The sequence below is a fragment of the Polistes dominula genome, unplaced genomic scaffold (assembly GCF_049000335.1).
Source record: "Polistes dominula isolate Pdom_NZ unplaced genomic scaffold, Pdom_raw_medaka contig_82, whole genome shotgun sequence".
Taxonomy (NCBI): Eukaryota; Metazoa; Arthropoda; class Insecta; order Hymenoptera; family Vespidae; genus Polistes; species Polistes dominula.
The window spans coordinates 1,214,411-1,233,432 of NW_028301046.1; the positions used below are offsets into that span (position 1 = coordinate 1,214,411).

At 34.9% G+C, this 19,022-nt stretch overlaps 1 protein-coding gene across 1 annotated transcript in view; it reads left to right on the forward strand.

The window, feature by feature from the left end:
- The window catches only part of SoxN (SRY-box transcription factor soxNeuro), a 126,971-nt gene extending 116,692 nt beyond the window's left edge, over window positions 1–10,279 (forward strand). Inside the window, exon 3 of the mRNA XM_015320801.2 lies at window positions 8,715–10,279. Within this exon, the coding sequence (XP_015176287.1) occupies window positions 8,715–8,808 (94 nt within the window). The 3' untranslated portion in view covers window positions 8,809–10,279. The remainder of the gene's footprint in view (window positions 1–8,714) is intronic.
- The last annotated feature ends 8,743 nt before the right edge of the window (window positions 10,280–19,022 follow it).

The following is a 19,022-nucleotide window of genomic DNA, read 5'->3' on the forward strand; positions in this document are numbered from 1 at the left end:
TTACATATGTAGATAAATCATATTTTTGATATTTTTCATAATCGATGATTGCAATTCAATTTTTCTTTTTAATTCATATTAATTATCTTTTATTAATTATTTTATATTAATAGATTAAAGTATTATCTTAATATATGTAAATTACGTGTCACGTTGTTTGTCCGCAATGGACTCCTAAATTACTGAACCGATTTTAATCAAATTTTACACACTCTGTGCAGTTTAATCCAACTTGAAAGATAGAATAGTTTATATCATTCTAAGAGATGACGGTATAAGGTAATTCGTTGACTTAAAGACGTGTGTATCGGACTGATTGTGAGCAACAGCAACGCCTGGTGAGGCACCCCTAGTATTTTATATATTATTTCTACAAGTTATTAAATTTGTTGTAGAAAATAAAATAACAAATTAACTTTTATGGTAAACAATTGAAAAGAAAAAAGTTTCGATCAATCGTACGAGAGTTTAAACAAAATTTCGTAACATGGTCTTCATGTTCTTTTAACCATCTACACGATCTTGAATACATAAACATATATATATATTCTTTAGAATGAGACCTAATTAAAACTGTTGAAAATGATCGACAATATTCCATCTCTTTTTATCCATTCTTTCAAACCCTTGTTTCGGGTCTCGTTACATGGTTGCTATCTACCCCCTGACTTAATTAACATCGATATTACTTGTATCGGCTTTGGTTTATCAACAAAGCATATTGGCATGAAACTGACGATATTCGATAAGCCTAGTAAACGCAACCGTGCTGCTGCTGCTGCTGCAACTAGTGTTGCACTCGCTTAACACATGCGTGACACGCATGTATCCACAAATACGCGTTTATCGTCACGATTACACGCATGTCAAGAATAATTATCGTAATAATCGTTGGAAAGAAGGGGATACAAGAGAAACGGAACAAAATAATCTCGTATCGACGTATACAAAAAGGGAAAAAAATTGGGATGATAGGGGGTAGTAATAGTAGTAGTAGTAGTAGTAATAGTAGTGGGTGGGGTTAAAAGTGGGGAAGGTAAACGAACGTCGCCAGTACGGCGGGGCCGTCAATCAGATCCACCTCCCTTTCCACTCCCTACCACCCTGCTACCACACCCCCCTTGCCAAATTACTGTCAAACGCAATTAGAATTGACGTGGAGGCCGCTGGGGCTAAATCAAAATCGCGAGACGACCCTCCGATAACGATTTCAACCCTGCGGCGGCGTGGCCGGCTATCCTTCGATCGTAATTTTCTACCGACGCTAATTAATACACCTAGCTCGTACGTCAATTCGACGGTAACTCTCTTTCTCTCTCTCTCTCTCTCTCGTTTGTAATGCTTGTTATCCTCGTTTCGTAACATTTTCATTTTCCTTTTTTTTCTTTTTTTTTGGCTTCTTTTCTTTCCTCAGTTTTCTAAAGATTCCTCCTCGAAAAGGGTATAATATATATTATATATGTAATAAATATATATATATACTAAATAATATATTAAATAATATATTAAATACTATATTAATAAATATAATTATTAAATATATATATATATATAATAAAATAATGGTTATAATAATAGAAACATGGTAATATACTATGATTCCATAGCTACTAAAATTATAATAAAAATATTATTACAGAAACAGGGTTAAATTCGTAAAGAAATAATAAATTATAATTTACACTAATCGTAGTTTTAAATAATAAAATAGAAAATTAAAAAAAATATATATATATATATATATTATAGAGATAACATATTTATAATTTATTACATTACGTTGTACCTATCCCTCTATCTTTTTTTATTTTATAAACAAATATGTAATTTAAAAAATAGACAAAAAAAAAGAAAAGATTCTGTAAGTTTACAAAGTCTACTCGTACAAGGGGAGATGAATCAAAAAAAAAAAAAAAAATGATTTGCAAAGTATGAGTTATTCATTTTCATGCCAAAACGTTCCTTTTCTTTTCCTTTCCTTTCTTTTTTCATTTTTCTACTTTTTCTTATTCCTTTATTTTTCTCTGTTTCTTTAGTCGAGGTGGGAATTGTAGACGCGACGATGTGTATTAAAGAGACACTTTTTTCGCAATAAACAATCGTGCGCCAGAGACAGAGGCAGTTATGAAGCGGCATTAGGGTGAATTATTTTGGCCACACGGGGTAAGAAGTCTCATGAATCAGGAGAATTACGAGTTCTCCTTGCCTCGATGTCGTCGAAATCTTGTCTTCCTAGTTTCCTCTCTCTTTCTCTCTCTCTCTCTCTCATTCTCTCTCATTCTCTTCCTCCCCCCCCCTTTCTTCACAGAGCAATCTTATCTCATTCCAAATTATACTCTTCTTACCCTTCAGACGGTCTCATTCTCAAATACTTCGAGTTTCCTTTACGAGTTGGCTTTTCAATTGTTCAACATTTATATTCACTCTATCATTATTTACTTTATTTTTATTTTTTATTTTTATTTTTTTTGTTCTTTTGTACAAATTTACAACAAAATTTATTATTAAATTTAGAAATATTTTAACACAAAACGTAATTAATATCAACTACACAACAACAACAATAACAACAAAGGGGAACAAATTTCTTCATTACAAATAACAACAAAATTGTACAAAATACAACTCTACATAGAAAATATTTCAATATACAAAATACAACACACAAATCTTTTCTCCTTGTGTTTTTTTTTTTTTTTTTTTTTTTATAGAAAAAAAAAATAAATAAATCCACTTAATTTCCTATGAACATAGTTTAATCTCGTTTTGTCGACAAATTGCATCTCCTACGATTTTTGTATCATCGTCAAAGGGCGCCACCCCCTCAACCCTCTCCCACTCCCGATTGCAACGATCCTACGACGATAATACTCGACAAGCTAGCTCACGAGAGAGTAAAAAAGTAAAAAAAAAAAAAAAATAAGGGAGAAAGAGAGAGAGAGAGAGAGACGACAGAAAAAAAAGGGAGAATCGTAGAAATAGAATTGTGCGAGCGAATGCATTCACATTTGCCCAGAGAGAGAGAGAGAGAGAGAGAGAGAGAGAGAGTCTTTACGAATTACCCAGGGTCGGGTCTTTGGTCGGCGCTTTTTCTTTTTTTCATTACGGTAAGAGCCGATTGCATTTTTTACGTTTCCCTGCGATGACTATGACGACTACGACGACTACGACTACGACGACGCACGGTTGAGTTGACCAATCTGAAGAACAGAACGGGAGAATAGAGATTCCACCCTACGATGAGGGGTGGAAGAGTGCAAAGGGTGCAAACGGGGCTGAGAGGGGTAGATCGGGAGGGGGGATAGGATGGACCATCTAATCACGTGTTCCTAGCAATCGTCATCCTGACTCGAGGACCACACCACCACTCCTCTCTCTCTCTCTCGTCTTTCGACGCAATCCTCTCTTCCATCGGCAAGAGATCCTTTTATTTGAAAGAACCCTAGAAAGGGCTCTATATATATATATCTATCTATCTCTTTCCTTTTCTCTTTATCTGTATTCCCTATCTCTTCTCAACGCTCTTTTCTCTGGCTTTTCTCTTTCTATTTCGTAACAGCGTAGACCGCCCTTTCATCGTTCTAGGACGCACGTCTCTCTTCTATCTGGCTTAGTCGGGAGAGGGAGGAAGTGGGGGGGGGAGGTAGGAGGGGGGGGTAGCGTAATTAAGCTCCGATTGAAAATTAATCATCGCGTATCGATTTTGCGTATGGTTGATGCACAAGCTGGAAATAAAAAAATAACTAGAAATGAAAATACATGAGGAAAAGAAATACGAAGGTTTAAAAAGGAACGAAGAAGGAATTGAGAGGATTGAGTAAAAAGGATACTGCTTGTGGTATGTATATATGTAGTATGGTTATTTTATACGTGCTAATGTTGGCAGAAAAGCTCTCTTTGATGTTTCATACTGTAAACGTAATCGATCGTTTCTCTTTTCTATTTCTATTTCTATTTCTATTTCTATTTCTTCCTGTTTCAATGAAATAGTTTTAAGTTCTTACGTTAATTATGTTTAGAATTAGAGATAATTATGATAAATTATTTGATAACTTGTAATCATATTTTAAAGTAACAAATTACATACACAAGTTAATTACAACCATGCTGATAAATTTCTATAGCGTTGGTACTTGGGTAATAAAAAAAACCAAAAAAAAGAGAAATGAGAGAGAATTTCAACGTAAAAGGAAAAACGTTTTATCGTTAAAATAAAAAGCAAAGGAAAAAAAGGACATAAAGACGACGAAAGGATAGTATACTACTACTACTATTACTAATAGTAGAATCCACTGATCCTTATTTCGTTTCTAAATGAAGTCGAGGCTTTACGAAGAGAAAGAATTAAAGTCTCGTTTTCGTCGGACAGTCTTTTCCTCCGTTGAACGATTTTCTTCTTGGCTCAGACAGGAAATCAAGCCAACAGCAAGTAGTCAGCCAACCAGACAGCTAGCTAGCAAGCCAACCAGTCAGTCAGTCAGCCAACCAACCAACCAACCAACCAACCAGTTAGCCAACCAACCAACCAACCGACCAGTCAACCAGCCATGTCCTTCTTCCATCCTCATCCTCATGAAATCCCAATAATCCACGATGAGACACAGATTGAGTCCCTAGGACTCTACTGGGTAGAAAAAAGCGAATAGTAGGAGCATCGCTAGAAAGAAGAGCCATGGATAGAGAGAAAAAAAAAGAGAGAAAGAAAAGGGAAAGGCGGCAAGACCGTAGGGAGAAGAAAATTGAAATCCTTCCGGGACGGAGGATGATAAAATTGCGGATGGGCAGGTGTTACCGTAATCCGGATCGGAAAAGAACGATGGACCGTCCAAGAACGAAACCTATATATATATACACTAGTATTTTCTGTAGATGCAAGAATATTCTTAGTGTGTGTGTTTGTGTGTGTGTGTCTTTTATTCTCTTCTAAGATTTACGAATCGCAACGAGAAAATTTGTTTTTAACTTTTTATCTTATTCGAAAGATAACTAATTCATCTGATCTTCTTTACTATCTTATTTTATTTATATTTTATCATATATGCATCATAATTTATACCACGTGATAAATAATTTTTTTTCAAACAGATTTTGTCACGTCAATTTCATGAAACAACTCGAAAGTTTGTTAATTTAAAACCGATACTCTGTGAATTATTATTAATTATATCTCAAACTTGAGTATTAACTAACGTTACACTAAGTTAACCATTTTACCTGTTCATTTCGATTCATTAAAAGTGAACAACATTTGTAGAAAACACGACATTCCGATTTGTGATTATCATTTTTCATGATCATTTGTTGCATATATTTATTTCAATTCGTGTTAGTCGATTTTGTTTGCTGAGAAAGGATTGAGAAGAAAAGGAAAATATAAATAAAAAGAAAAGAAATAAAAATAAAAAGTACGGAAAACGATACTGGGCTTTGGACCGCTAACGGGCCACGATTATTTTAATCCAGCTGCGAAAGAGGAGAAAACGGCAGGAGCAGGACTCGTAATTTGTTTCGAGATCGTATCTTCAAAGTGGCTCTTCGTCCTCGTCGATGGTAGGAAAGAGGGAATGAGATGATTCGAGAGTCAGTTTGAGAGAACGAGATAGTAGATGATGAAGAAGAAGAAGAAGAAGAAGAAGAGAGTCGCGGAAACACCGCTCGACAGAAAGGACGAAAAAAGAAGAAGAAGAAGAAGGAGGAGGAGCCCTAGGACCATCTCAATCTGTCCACTCCTCGTAATCACCGACGAAAGGACGAGCCAGGATTGGTGATTCCCCTTGTCTTCGCGTCTATCACGATTTCCTTTTTTTTTCTCTCCAACCCCCTTCCCACTACCACCCTTATTCTTTTTCTTATTTTCTTCTTACTCGTCGTCTATCTCCACCACCACCATCACCACCACCACCACCACTACCATCACCAGCAGTAGCAGTAGCAGCATCGATATTTCTGTCTTCTTACCTCCTTGTTTTGCTCTTTTTTCTAATCTTTAGCTTTCTTATCTCTTCTTGAAAAAAAAAAAACATACCAACGTCTAAAAGTTGACGTAAACTACGTGCAACTTTGAAACCTCGTCATTTGCTAACTAGTTAGACCTCTTCAGGATCTAGAAAGGTATCGTTAATGTTAGCGATTAAGCTGATTGAGTGAAAGATTCATTCGGCGAATTGATGAGAAAGATAGAGAGAGAGAAAGAAAGAAAGAAAGAAAAAGAAAATAAGCAGAAGATATAGGAATACCTGGAGAGACATTGATTCCGATCAAATAAAAACGATTGGCTTAGGAACGAACTTCCCTCTCTTTCTCTCTCTTTTTTTTTTACTCATCGGAATGGTTGAGATGGTGCTTTTCAATGGAAATAAGAAAGATAGAGATAGAGAGAAGAGAAAGATAGATCTGTGAATCAGAATCACGATCGTTCCTGTATCGTATATCGCGACATATCGCATCGAAGGATCGGTGTAAGCCGGTAGCAGTCGGTTTTCACGGCATGGTCTCGGAAACGAAGAGAGAGAGGGAGAGAGAAAGGAAGAGAAAGTAACAGAAACAGCAACTGCAACTGCAACAGCAGCAGCAGCAACAGCAGCAGTAACAGCAGCAACGGCACACACTCGATGCCCACAATTAATATCGGAGCCGTATCGTCCGATCTCTCATTATTACCACGGTGGCTTGGCAAACGTGTGGGTGTAGTTGATTCCCATAGACGAGAAGAAACACGCACAAGTAAGTAAGTAAACGTACGTAAGTCGTACGTACGAATAAACGCGAGGATAGTGGCTACCGTACACCCCAGGACACCAGAGTCGGCCATGTATCACCTTAACGAGCCGGGCATCGCGTGCCGATCTGTATTAAGGATTTATAATCCCCCGGACCCCGGAGAACTCCTAATGTCTGACCGACCAGCAAAGATATTTTGCTTCTCTCCGATTCTTCGGCTCTACCACGATGTTCATTCTCCTCTCTCTCTCTCTCTCTCTCTCTTTTCTTCCTTACTGTTGTATCTGTTTTTTTTTCTCTTTCGTGGAAGAGAGAAAAGGCCCAGGACAGGTGGGCACACCCACGATGAATTTTTGACGATGAACCAGCAGCAACAACAACAACAACAACAGCAACAGCAACAGCAGCAGCAGCACTCCGAAGGTGCGAAGGGTACATACTAATAAATCGAGAATGATTCGACCATGATAAAATCAAATTCGAAACTAACCACCATACAGGTATGTATCGGTGGTCCTAAGAGGATGATCAAATTCCAAACTCTCAGAAGGGATACTGAGATAGAGAAATCTCTCGAAGGATGTAGAACACAAGAACAAATTCCACTGAGAAAAGGGAAGGGGTTAAAAAAAAAAGAAAGAAAAATTAAAATCAATGTAAGGATTCGTCGTAGGGTCGCATTCCAGGCCTAAACACATATTAATTAGCTGACATACGGGCAGGAAGACATAACTCCTGGTACCAAAGGATGGGGTCCAAAAAGTTGTCGGCTCGCTCGCGCGAGATCGTGCCCCGCACTCTTTCCGAGTCTCGTGTTACGTCTCTCCGGAGTCGATGGGTCTGATTCGAGTCCTTCCTTCTTTCCAGAGAGAGAGAGAGAGAGAGAAAGAGATATTAGAAGGGCCCATTCCACTTATATCTCTCTCTCTCTCTCTCTCTCTCTTTCTAACTTTCTTGACGTCGCGCGCGCGAGAGCAAGGAGCCGCGGGTGGCCCTTGCTTCTCTCTCTCTCTCTCTTTCTCTCTCTCTCTCTTTCTTTATTTATTTATCTCTTTCTTTCTTTCTTTCTCGTAAGCAACGTACGTGGGCTCAGAAGAAGATACCGAGCACGACGCTACCGTCGCATTAATAACACTGGTAGCTGGTCATATGTTAAACGTCCACCGACGGTGGCCGTTCCACCATGGAAAAGAGAAAGAGAGAGAGAGAGAGGAAGAGAGTGTGTGTGTACCAATACAACTTTTCACGCAAAGGGACAGACCTCTACCTTCTACCTACAGCAATGTACTTCTTCCTGATGACGCGGCTACCGCTAACCACCATCGCGAAATATTCTTCCACACTTTATATTTTTCTTCATACGCGAATATATTCGATAAAAATATAAACCATAATTTGGTACTTACGTATTAACGCCATAACACCGTAACAAAAATTCCGCTAATGCGCCAATAAAGAGCAATCTTGTTGTTTGCACATAGCAACCGTCAGGGTTTCGTCAGGGTTATGTCAGGGTTTCTTCATTTTTTAGTGCTACGAATATACGTATTTGGAATTTGCCAAAAACAGAACAAGATGCGAAACATCATTTGGAATTTTATTTATCAGAGTTCATATGGCGACAGCATCAAATGAAGGAAATACAATAGAAACTGTTTTGAATCTATGTTAAATTCTATATCGGCCCATTTTCCAGCCAAAAAAAATATTAAGTTTATCATCTACAAAAGATATGGTACTGAACAGAAACCCTGACGCAATCTTGACGCAACCCTGACGAAACCCTGATGATTGCTATGTGCAAACAACAAGGTTGCTCATTATTAGCGCATTAACGGAATTTTTACTGCGCGGTGGCATTAATACTTAAGTAATCATAATTTTCATCGTCATCGATTATTTGTTGTTATTGTTATTGTTAATTCTTATCGAACATTTTCATTAGAATATTGTCATACATTTATTGATATTATTATTTGGATTAATTGTTACAGGTATCAATGCCCAGAGGAAACATACAGGATGCCCGTGGATTATTATAGTGCGAGATCTTCTACTTCGTCCAGGAGATACTTCGTTAACGATTAAGATACCTTCAACTTCGTCTAAGAGAGAGAGAGAGAGAGAGAGAGTGATAGTCCCCAGAAGATGATGATGATTGAAGTGTGGCAAAAGAATAAGAAGAATAACAAGAAAAATAAAATGAAAAAGAAGAAGGTGTTGTGTGTGACGAAACGAACGATATAATTAAACGTATATACTGATGTATAACGTACCTCGGGTGATTCGATTTAATAGATTATATATATATATATATATAAACGATGTAAATATCGGTGTGCAATAAGTCGACACTTCCTCGTTTATGATAGGCGAGAGTCCTTGTTATTATCACCGTTACGGTTAGCATTACGAACCATTATCGTTACCGGAGCATCGCTTATCATTATCGTATCTACCGTGAGAGGAGGAACTCGTTGAATTATTCATGCGGCGTTTATGACGAAACTTTTTTTCTTCTCTTCTTTTCGTTAAACTTAAAGTGTGAAAGAGAGAGAGAGAGAGAGAGGGAGAACGAAGGGTGTTGGAAAGTGGAGAAAGGGAAGAAGTACTACTATACGTAAAACGAATGAAAAAGGGTCGCGCGAGTCTCGGGTAACCGTTCGCGAGTTTCGTTATAAATCATCGCATGACGTATGTACATACGTTAAGTCATATTATTTTTTGTTAATTTTAATTTTTATTCTTCTTCTCTTCTCTTTCTATCTTTCTCTCTTTATCTCTTTCTCTTTTTTTGTTTGTTTGAGAGCTCTCCTTCATTCGCGAAAGAAAATAATCCTTTGCATATCGAACAAGCGATGCTACTACGATTCGGAGAAGATCGGTAAAAAGACAACACATATTTACATATTACTTATGCGTTTACATACACCCACAAATACAAACACACACACAACCATAAAAATATATATATATATATATAAATGCGGAAAGATGAGGAGGAAGTGGTGAGAATGATATAAGAAAAACACACATTACACGTTAATAGCGTATTCGTGTTAATCTGTATATTAATTCTTGTAAATAAATTCATTCGTGATAATCGCTGCGATTGATGCGACGACACATATTTTAATTATCGTTTGATTATTATTATTATTATTATTATTATTATTATTACCAAAAACAAAAAAATACAAAAAAAAACAAAACCGAGAGTTTAGCTATTACTCGGCCTTAGCGATCCGACGACTGTCTTCTTATCATACATACATACACAAAACAGGACATACACACACACACAATTGATTATAGATTTATGATTATTAAGTAAATAGTAATGTAGTAAAGATTAGTAGTACACGCTCGTTGATTTACGAGGAACGTTTCTTGTAAGCCGATCCTCTCGAGATAAATCGTTGAAGATAAAAGCGTGATAGGTATCGATTTTTATTCAAGAGAGAGATCGATTTAAATGAACGAGCTGCAGCGGGCGATAAGGTGTGTTACGTAAAAGAAACAAAATAATAAAAAAAAAAAAATAAATAAATAAATAAATCGGGAGAGAATCGATTTCCCCCCCCCCCATTGCAATAGCATGAAAACGAATGGGTTGCCGACGTACACGTGTGTATATATATAAAGTACGTAAAGTAACGATCAACGAAGACAACAACAACAACAAAAAATATAATAAAAAAAAAAGAACATGCTTTTCGATCCATGAGTTTAATTAAAAAAAAAAAAAAATAAATAATTAAATAAATAAAAAGAATTGAAGGACGTGTGTGAGCGAGCAAATTTAAAGCAGCAAATTTTTACCTCTCCTGCGAAAATGACGTTCGTGTCGTTTAAACAATCCGCACGTTTGATCGCAATAAAGGCCGTGCAAAAAGGAAATTATTTCAATGAGTACTACTTTACTGTAATTCTTATTGGAATTACTACTATCCCCTAATAATTTTCATTTCAATAATCCTTCATCACTCTTTTTTTCATCGTATTGAAACTTCGTGGAATGCAACTTGACTACTTGCTGCTGATGATAACAGGTAAATATTTGAATAAAATACTTTACTATGTTGCTAATATTATAGATATTAAATAATAATTATTATTCTTTTGTTATCTTATCTTCTTCTTAATATATATAAATTACGTGTCACGTTGTTTGTCCGCAATGCATTCCTAAACTACTAAACTGATTTTAATCAAATTTTGCACACTGTATACAGTTTCATCTAACTTGAAAGATAGGATAGTTTATTTCTCAATTTATAATCGCAATAAGGTGATATAAGGTAATTCGTTGACTTAAAGTGTGAGCCACAGGCAACGCGTGGCAGGGCACCCCTTAGTTATACATAAAGAATAATATAGAAATGTTCTATTATTAATTTCGTTTTATTTTTCGTTAAAATGAAGACACATTTTGTTTCGAGATTAAACATAGAATTTCTCGAATGGGTTTAAATAATTTAATTTGATAAATTTCAACATTCAATGATTTCACGTGTTTTCATTTGCCAATGTGCATTAACTAATTGCAAAATTGTGTGAAGAAAAAACAAAAGTACTTTCCAAACAACTGAATATTTCAATTCGAAGGATAATAATAATCATCGTTGATCCAACGTGTATCGTCTTTTCACTTAGGCGTCAATCAACCTTATCCTTTATCTCCTAGATCTAGTCTATCGAGCTAGTAAATTGGTACACGCGTGTCACACGTGCGATAAGTGCAAGGGTTACACACTGCAACGATATGAGGGGTGCTCGTTACGTTGACATGTACCAATAATTACGTAAATCATCAAAACCGTGAATTTGATTAAACATTTCGAATCAAATATTTATTCATTACGCGTTATCAATTATTTCAATTAATAATAATATATTATTTATTATATAACAAATTAGAAAAAAAAATAGATTCAAAATTAACATCACAGAAATTTGATGATTTATCGTAAATTATCAAACGATTTAACACGTAATTGTATTTTTTTTAAAATGAATCTATGATTGTCAATTGGTAAAATAAGTTCTCGTTAAATAGGAATTGGTTTTTTTTTTAAGAATAGAAAAAAAAAAAAAGGACGAATCAAAAGCACACTTGGGTTCGAGGTAAGTGAGAGAAGGTGAGTCAACATTAGTTTAGATCCCCGAAATGCACTCTCTGTGAAGCCGAGGTGGTGCCGATAATTGCTTAATTGACGTGGGCTCGTTGATAACCATCGGTAAGTGTATTAACTCGGGCAGGTTTACTTCAGCTAACCCATGAAGAAAAAGAGAAGTGTATACAAAAAAAAAGAAAAAGAAAAAGAAAAAAAAAGAGATAGAAGCAGAAAGAGCTGCTCGAATCCAAAGAGACTCCAAAAGGTATTTATGTATATGTATAAGTATGTATGTGTATGTGTGTATGTGTGTATGTGTATATATAATATACATGGTGGTACGTCAGTTAAGGTGTCTTTTCTCTCGGCTTGGCGAACAAGGCCTCGTTGTAGAAAGGCGTTGGAACGCGTCTCTCTGGCAAAGAAAGTCACGGATCTTCTCTCTCTCTCTCTCTCTCTCTCTCTCTCTCTCTCTCTCTCTCTTCTCTTTCTCTTTTTCTTTCATTCGTACTCGCGGTTTCGTTCTTGACCGATACACCATAAGATATTAGAGATGCGAGATAGCTTTATTAAAGGTGAGACGACGATGCCAGCGAGAGACATCACCGAGTACCGGTCGCTTTGATCACACGCATTATGGTGACTGTCCCCTTCTCTCTTCTCTTTTCTCTTTCTCTATTCTTTTTTTTTTTTTTGTTTTTTTTTTTTTTAGACTCTTTGCACCCTTCCGTTCCGAAAACTCAATCTCGTCGAAGGAGATATACCTTCCTGGCTTCGATTTCCAATATTAACCCTTTGGACGATCTTTGTTTTCTTTTTTTTTTTTTTTGGCCGATGATGAGAATCAATGTTTTTCATATTGGTTATTAAATTGAATTATTGAAATGAAAGTTTTGTAACATTGTTGATTATTGTTTTAACGATATGATTAATATTAGTTTGAAATAATAATAATTTATGCAATTGGTATAAATAAATTATTTTAAATAAAAATAAAGATTTTATATATAATATAAAATTAATATATATGAAATAATATAATATAAAAAAATTATAATTAAATGTAATATCAAATAATATAATATAAAAAAATTATAATTAAATGTAATATCAAATAATATAATATAAAAAAATTATAATTAAATATAATATCAAATAATATAATATAAAAAAATTATAAATAAATTTAATATCAAATAATATAATATAAAAAAATTATAATTAAATATAATATATCAAATAATATAATATAAAGAGATTATAATTGAATATAATATAAAATAATATAATATAAAAAAATTATAATTGAATATAATATAAAATAATATAATATAAAAAAATTATAATTGAATATAATATAAAATAATATAATAAAATAATATAAAATAAATATAAAATTAATACAAAATAATATAAATTATTTAAAACAAAGTTTTATTTCCTATCATATACCTGTATTTTTAAATTAATATTTTCAAAGTAGATTTCACAACAACAAAAAACATTATACAGTTTTTACAAAGTACAATTTTACACACAATAAAGCCACGAATTTTTTATTCACCCAAATATATATATATATCATTATTAAAAAGTCCATTTTACCATATAAATAAAAAAAAACGAATAACTTACCATAAATGATACGAGAACAATAGAACCAACATGGACATAAATAGCAAGATCGGTTTCTCCTCAGAACACGCCTTCGATTAAATTAGGAACGTTTTTTTACCTTGGCAAAAAACTGATCAGTGAGTGTTCTCTCATGTGGATATTGGTGGTAGAAGTTCAACGCCAAAACCTGACGAAGATGATGTTGATTGCAAATCTTGTCATTGATTAATAATAATGATCGTAGGCTTCAGTGTCAAAAATATCAGAAACACAACGTTTAAAAGATTATATATATATATATATATAATATAAATAATATCTTTTTTATTTGATAAATAACACGAAAATGTCGATTCAAAGTAACAGAGGATTGATAGATCTAAAATAATGATAATAATATAGTCAAGATTATTGTTATGAGATTGAGGAATCGAAAGCAAAGCAAAGCAAGGCAAAGCAACTTTGTTACGGGGTCAGAAACAGCGTTGTTACCTCGATCAAAGTGTTAAGTACTTACACTTATTCTCAGGGATCGTTTTTACGCGTCGATCATGAACAAAAGATCATGATCCATCCTCTAGAAGATCGAGAACGTTGGCTTGCGAAACCTGGCGATTTACACTCTCCATCGCACGTTTTCGATTCACTGAGAGAAACAGAGAAGAAACTGGGGGGGAATGAGAAGAAACTGGAGATCGGGTTGAGGTAGAAGTGTAGGAGGGGGTGGGGTGGGGGTGGATAAGGGTTGTATTTAAGATAGAACGAGAGAGATAAATAAAAAGAAAACGATAGGATTGATCGATCTCTTTCTCTTTCTCTTGTTCTCTTTTTCTCTTCTCCTACGCTTCTTCGTTGAACTCTCCTTTTCCATTGGGCGAGTCATCGTGTAATGACGGTGCCGGCTGTCAGACCACGAGTCCAGGATTCGAAGGCACGAAACGATCATCGAACAGCGGCGTCAGCAACGACGGCGGCGGCTGCTCACGACTATAACCGGCACCGCCTCAACATTTGATATCTCGAACGTCATCTTTACAACTGGACGTATTCGACGGTGTTCGACTCAACTTCTCGGAATCTTATGTTGGCAAGATCAATAACGAACTAAACGATGATATTTTATTTTTTGTTTCATAAATACTTACGAGGAAATCTATATTTAAAATATTTTTATGTAAAGGGTGATCTGTAACTGGTGGTACAAGCGAAAAGGGAGTGATTCTACATGAAAAGATAAATCGATATATATGGAATAACAATTTTTCGTTTGAAGCTTTGTTTTCGAGAAAATCGACTTTAAAGTTTGTAGAGTATTTCCGAAAAAGTCGTAGGGTATTTCTGAAATGTTCGTAGGATATTTCCGAATAGTTCGTAGGTTATTTCCGAAAAGTTTGTTGGGTATTTCCGAGAAGTTTGTAGGCTATTTCTGAAAAGTTCGTAGGATATTTCTGAAAAGTTCGTAGAGTATTTCCGAAAAGTTCGTAGGATATTTCTGAAAAGTTCGTAGGTTCGTTATAACGAGACACGATCAAATGCACGCGTACTTTGCAAAAATTCAAATTGAATTTTCTCGAAAACAAAGTCTCAAACGAAAAATTGTTATTCTACATTTTCGATTTATTTTTTCATGTAGAATCACCTCCTTTTTCGCTTGAACCACCAGTTACAGATCACCCTGTATATTGAGTTGTCCGGAAAGTTCGTGCTGATTTTCAGTAGGTTGCATACAATTTTGTTGCATAAAAACCTGAAAAATTCTGAAAGGACAAAATTTGTAAAGATGATAAAAGATTGTGGAACATAATGACACTTATAAATATACACCCAAAAAAGAAAAAATTTAAATGCGTTGCATTTCAATCTTTCCCAAACAACCCAATATACATATCAAGTTTTTTAATTATATTTGTGTTAATAATTATCTCAAGATGATTCATTTATTTTTATTTAGTTTCGTAGTCACTTTAATATTTAAAATATTCGATTACACGTTCATTCTTTTTTTTTTTCATTTCTTTAGAGACATTTTCGATCGTTATCGGTGAAAAAGCACACCACACGAGCCACGATAAGTACAAGGTACTTTCCTATATAGATACTTCAATTTTATTATCTTTGATGTTTACCTACTGTGTTCAAAATTCAATATAAAAAAAAAAAAAGAAGGAAAGAAAAAGAAAGGTATATATAAAAAGAAGAAGATGAAGAAACGATTACTACGAAAATTGGATGTTTCCAAGGCAAGATAACGTTCGGTTGTTCACGTTTATGAGGGAACCTGTAATTTAGGAATTAAAGTCTCTTTCTCTTCCTTTCCTTCCTTCCTTCCTTCCTTCTTTCCTTTCCTTTTCTTTTCTCTACCCTTTTGCTAATTTTTTTCAAGATACAATCAACGAAAATTTGGCCAATACGATAAACGACAAATTAAAATGTATATATATATATATATATATATATTCGAGAGATACAAATAGATTAAAATAAGATTAACGATTAATAAAAAAAAAAAAAAAAAAGAAATACAAACAAACCCCATTTACAAATGTATAAATACAATTTTAGATGATCTTATATAGAATTTTTCGTGAGAATTTACTACCAATCGTTTGGAGCGCGCGCGCGCGCGCGCGTGAAAAACTTTACATCACGAAAGGAAAAAGGTGGTGAACACAACAACCATATAAAATTGGAATAGACTCGAAGATCATTACGACTGTTAGGAAACCAGCAATTTCCGAATTAGAACCAGTCACGGAACTTTGGATATAGGTATCGGGGGGGGGAGGGGGTCCAGGGGGGAGGGGCTTCACAGGTGTGGCTTTTCGACAGTCTCGTATAATACAGGTGCATGCAATCTAAAGTAAATATTTGAAATACTTTTTAATATAAAATATTACAATAGACGTATTCTTTTTTTTTCTTTTTCTTTCATTCTTCTTTTCCCTCTTCTTTTTTATTTTTTTTTTTTTATTTTTTTACATTATAAGATTGCTATGACAAATAATTCATACAAGAAAAATGATGTTTAGTATCACGTTAAACGTCTATTTTATTTGATATAAATATATATATATGTGAAATAAAAGGTAATATTTAAGATGGATTTGATTTGGCATTAATATCAATTGTAAGTATAATTGTTTATGAAATGCACTGTAGAACTAGAGAAGAGATGTGCATAGTCACGGGCTACCTGGACCTAGCACGAAAAGTTGAAAACTTGACTGGAGGCCTGGGCCGATCATGAGGTGCGAAACCCCTATAGGGTAGGCTGATCAAAACATCTTATTAGAAGGAACACTTATGTAAAAAAGGTGAGAAAATGTCCGAAGGGCTCTCAAATTACTATCTCCCTACGAGATCTCTGATCGTTACTTTGGCTTATTTTGTTTTGTTTTTTTTTCTTTCTTTCTTCTTGTTATCTTCTTTTTTCTATTTTGCGAAACAGGCGTAAAGATTGACACTTAGATAAAATAACTGAAAAAAAAAAAAAAAATGTTCATTGAAAATCTTTCAAAGATCATTCTTTTTATCTTGACTTTAGCAAACACCCGTTCTCTACTTCCTTCCCCAACCCTCCCCCTCCCCCTCCCCCCACCCTCTTTGCTCCCTTCTCTTCTTATGCAACGATAAGCAGGGTAGTTTAAATTTAAGAAAAGAAAATTTGAAGAAAAGTAACGAGAACGTTGATAGAGAAAATCGCTGACGGCGTCATCGTCGTCGTCCTAGTCGTCGTCGTCCTAGTCGTCGTCTCGCTCGACAAAGTTTAAACCACGTATAGAATACGTATTATACATACACACACATACATTTAGTATATATATATATATATAGTAAGAGTAAGCTACTTTAACTAAAATTATAACGCAAACTGACAGAACTTGGACGATAAGGGAAATTAATTACCAGCTTTAACGGAAGTTAGGAATAACGTGCAATCATGTTAGATAGAACGTTTCTTTGATCGTAGTTGAGTATACATATATATATATATATACACAATACATAGTATGTACATTGAAAAGTCGTGTTAGATCACTTTAGATGGATTATGATATCTGTTAGATCAACGTAGGAATAGTAGTATTAAGGTCATACGATTATTTCCATTCATAGTAATCGACTAATGTAAGTGAAATAACGTTAACAAAAAAAGAAACCCCTCCCCCACCCCCCTAAAAAAATTACATTCACTATATTCGATGAGAAAAAAAGGTATAAAGGGTGGATCGAAAAAGAAGAAGAAGAAGAAGAAGAAGTTTAAAAAACGAAAACGAAAATGAAAAAGATAAAGAAAAGAAAAGAAAAGAAAAGAAGAGAAGAGAAGAGAAGAGAAGGGATCAACGTTACCAGAGTAAGCCTCCATTTTCCCTTTAGTCCGCGGTGTGCTACTAATTAATTACTGTGATTAATCAGAAAAGTTGGTAATTAGAAAGTTTCTTTCGTGGAGAGGGGATCGTGGCGGGGGCGGGGGTGGAGGGGGAGGGGGTGGAAATTAAAATGGCGGGGAGTGACGGAGCTTGGTAGTCGACGGCTTCGTTTCGGACTACGCAGTACGTAGTATACCACATTCTCCTTCTCATCCTTTACTGAATCCACCCCCTACCCCCTCCCCCCACAACCCAGTCTGTTTGGAGTGGAGGCTGTGTCTACCCTAAGGGGCCAAAACCAAGATAGAGAAAAAGAGATGGATGGAAAGAGAAAGAAGAAGAAGAAGAAGAGAGATGAGAGATGGGTGGGGAGGGTGGTAGGCGGCGGCATGCAAGAGAGGGGTTTGTCGGTTAGCAAGAGTTTTCCGATAAATTCATTAATTAAGGTAGATCACCTCTCACCGGTACACACATCTACACAGAGTTGATTCTTTTACTTAAAAAGAAAGAAAAAAGAAAGAAAATCAAATGGGGATGAAAGAATGAGATACAACGAACTCGTGTAAAATCAAATTGACGTGATGGGGGGCGGGGGCGGGGGCGGGAGTAGCAAGCAATCTACTCCTCTTTCTTTTTTTTTTTATGTTTTTTTAGCTATGGAGGGTAGAGGTAAGGAGAGACATCTCTGTATATGAAAAGTGTCCGTCGAAATGCATTAAATTAGGGTGACGCCACAGTAGCTTCAGGGTAAATTTTTAAAGAAAGCGCTAAGTATTAATTAGAGTAAGATTGAGAAATAAACAAGTAACACACAAATTTCACAACACAAATTTGACCCATAACTGTTTTGTTATTATTCACATACTTTTTCATAAAATTAAATGATAAAAAAAAAAATCAATAAACGTACTATTCACAGTTCACGAAATAAAATCACTGTAGGTACACACACGTTTTCTCATAATTATTCTTTAAGGTTAGATTTAACTACATTACTACATAACTCGGTATACTTTAATTCGTTTTACAATTGCTACATTCATACCATACCTTTTGTCTACACCATCGCCATTCTGGAAAGTTTTTGAACTGTTATTTATAGAAAATGCTGAACACTTTTTCACATTTTACTCCCATAAGAGATGTTACTCCCTCCTTATTTCTACCCTCCATATTTTTGGCAAAATTCTACCACATC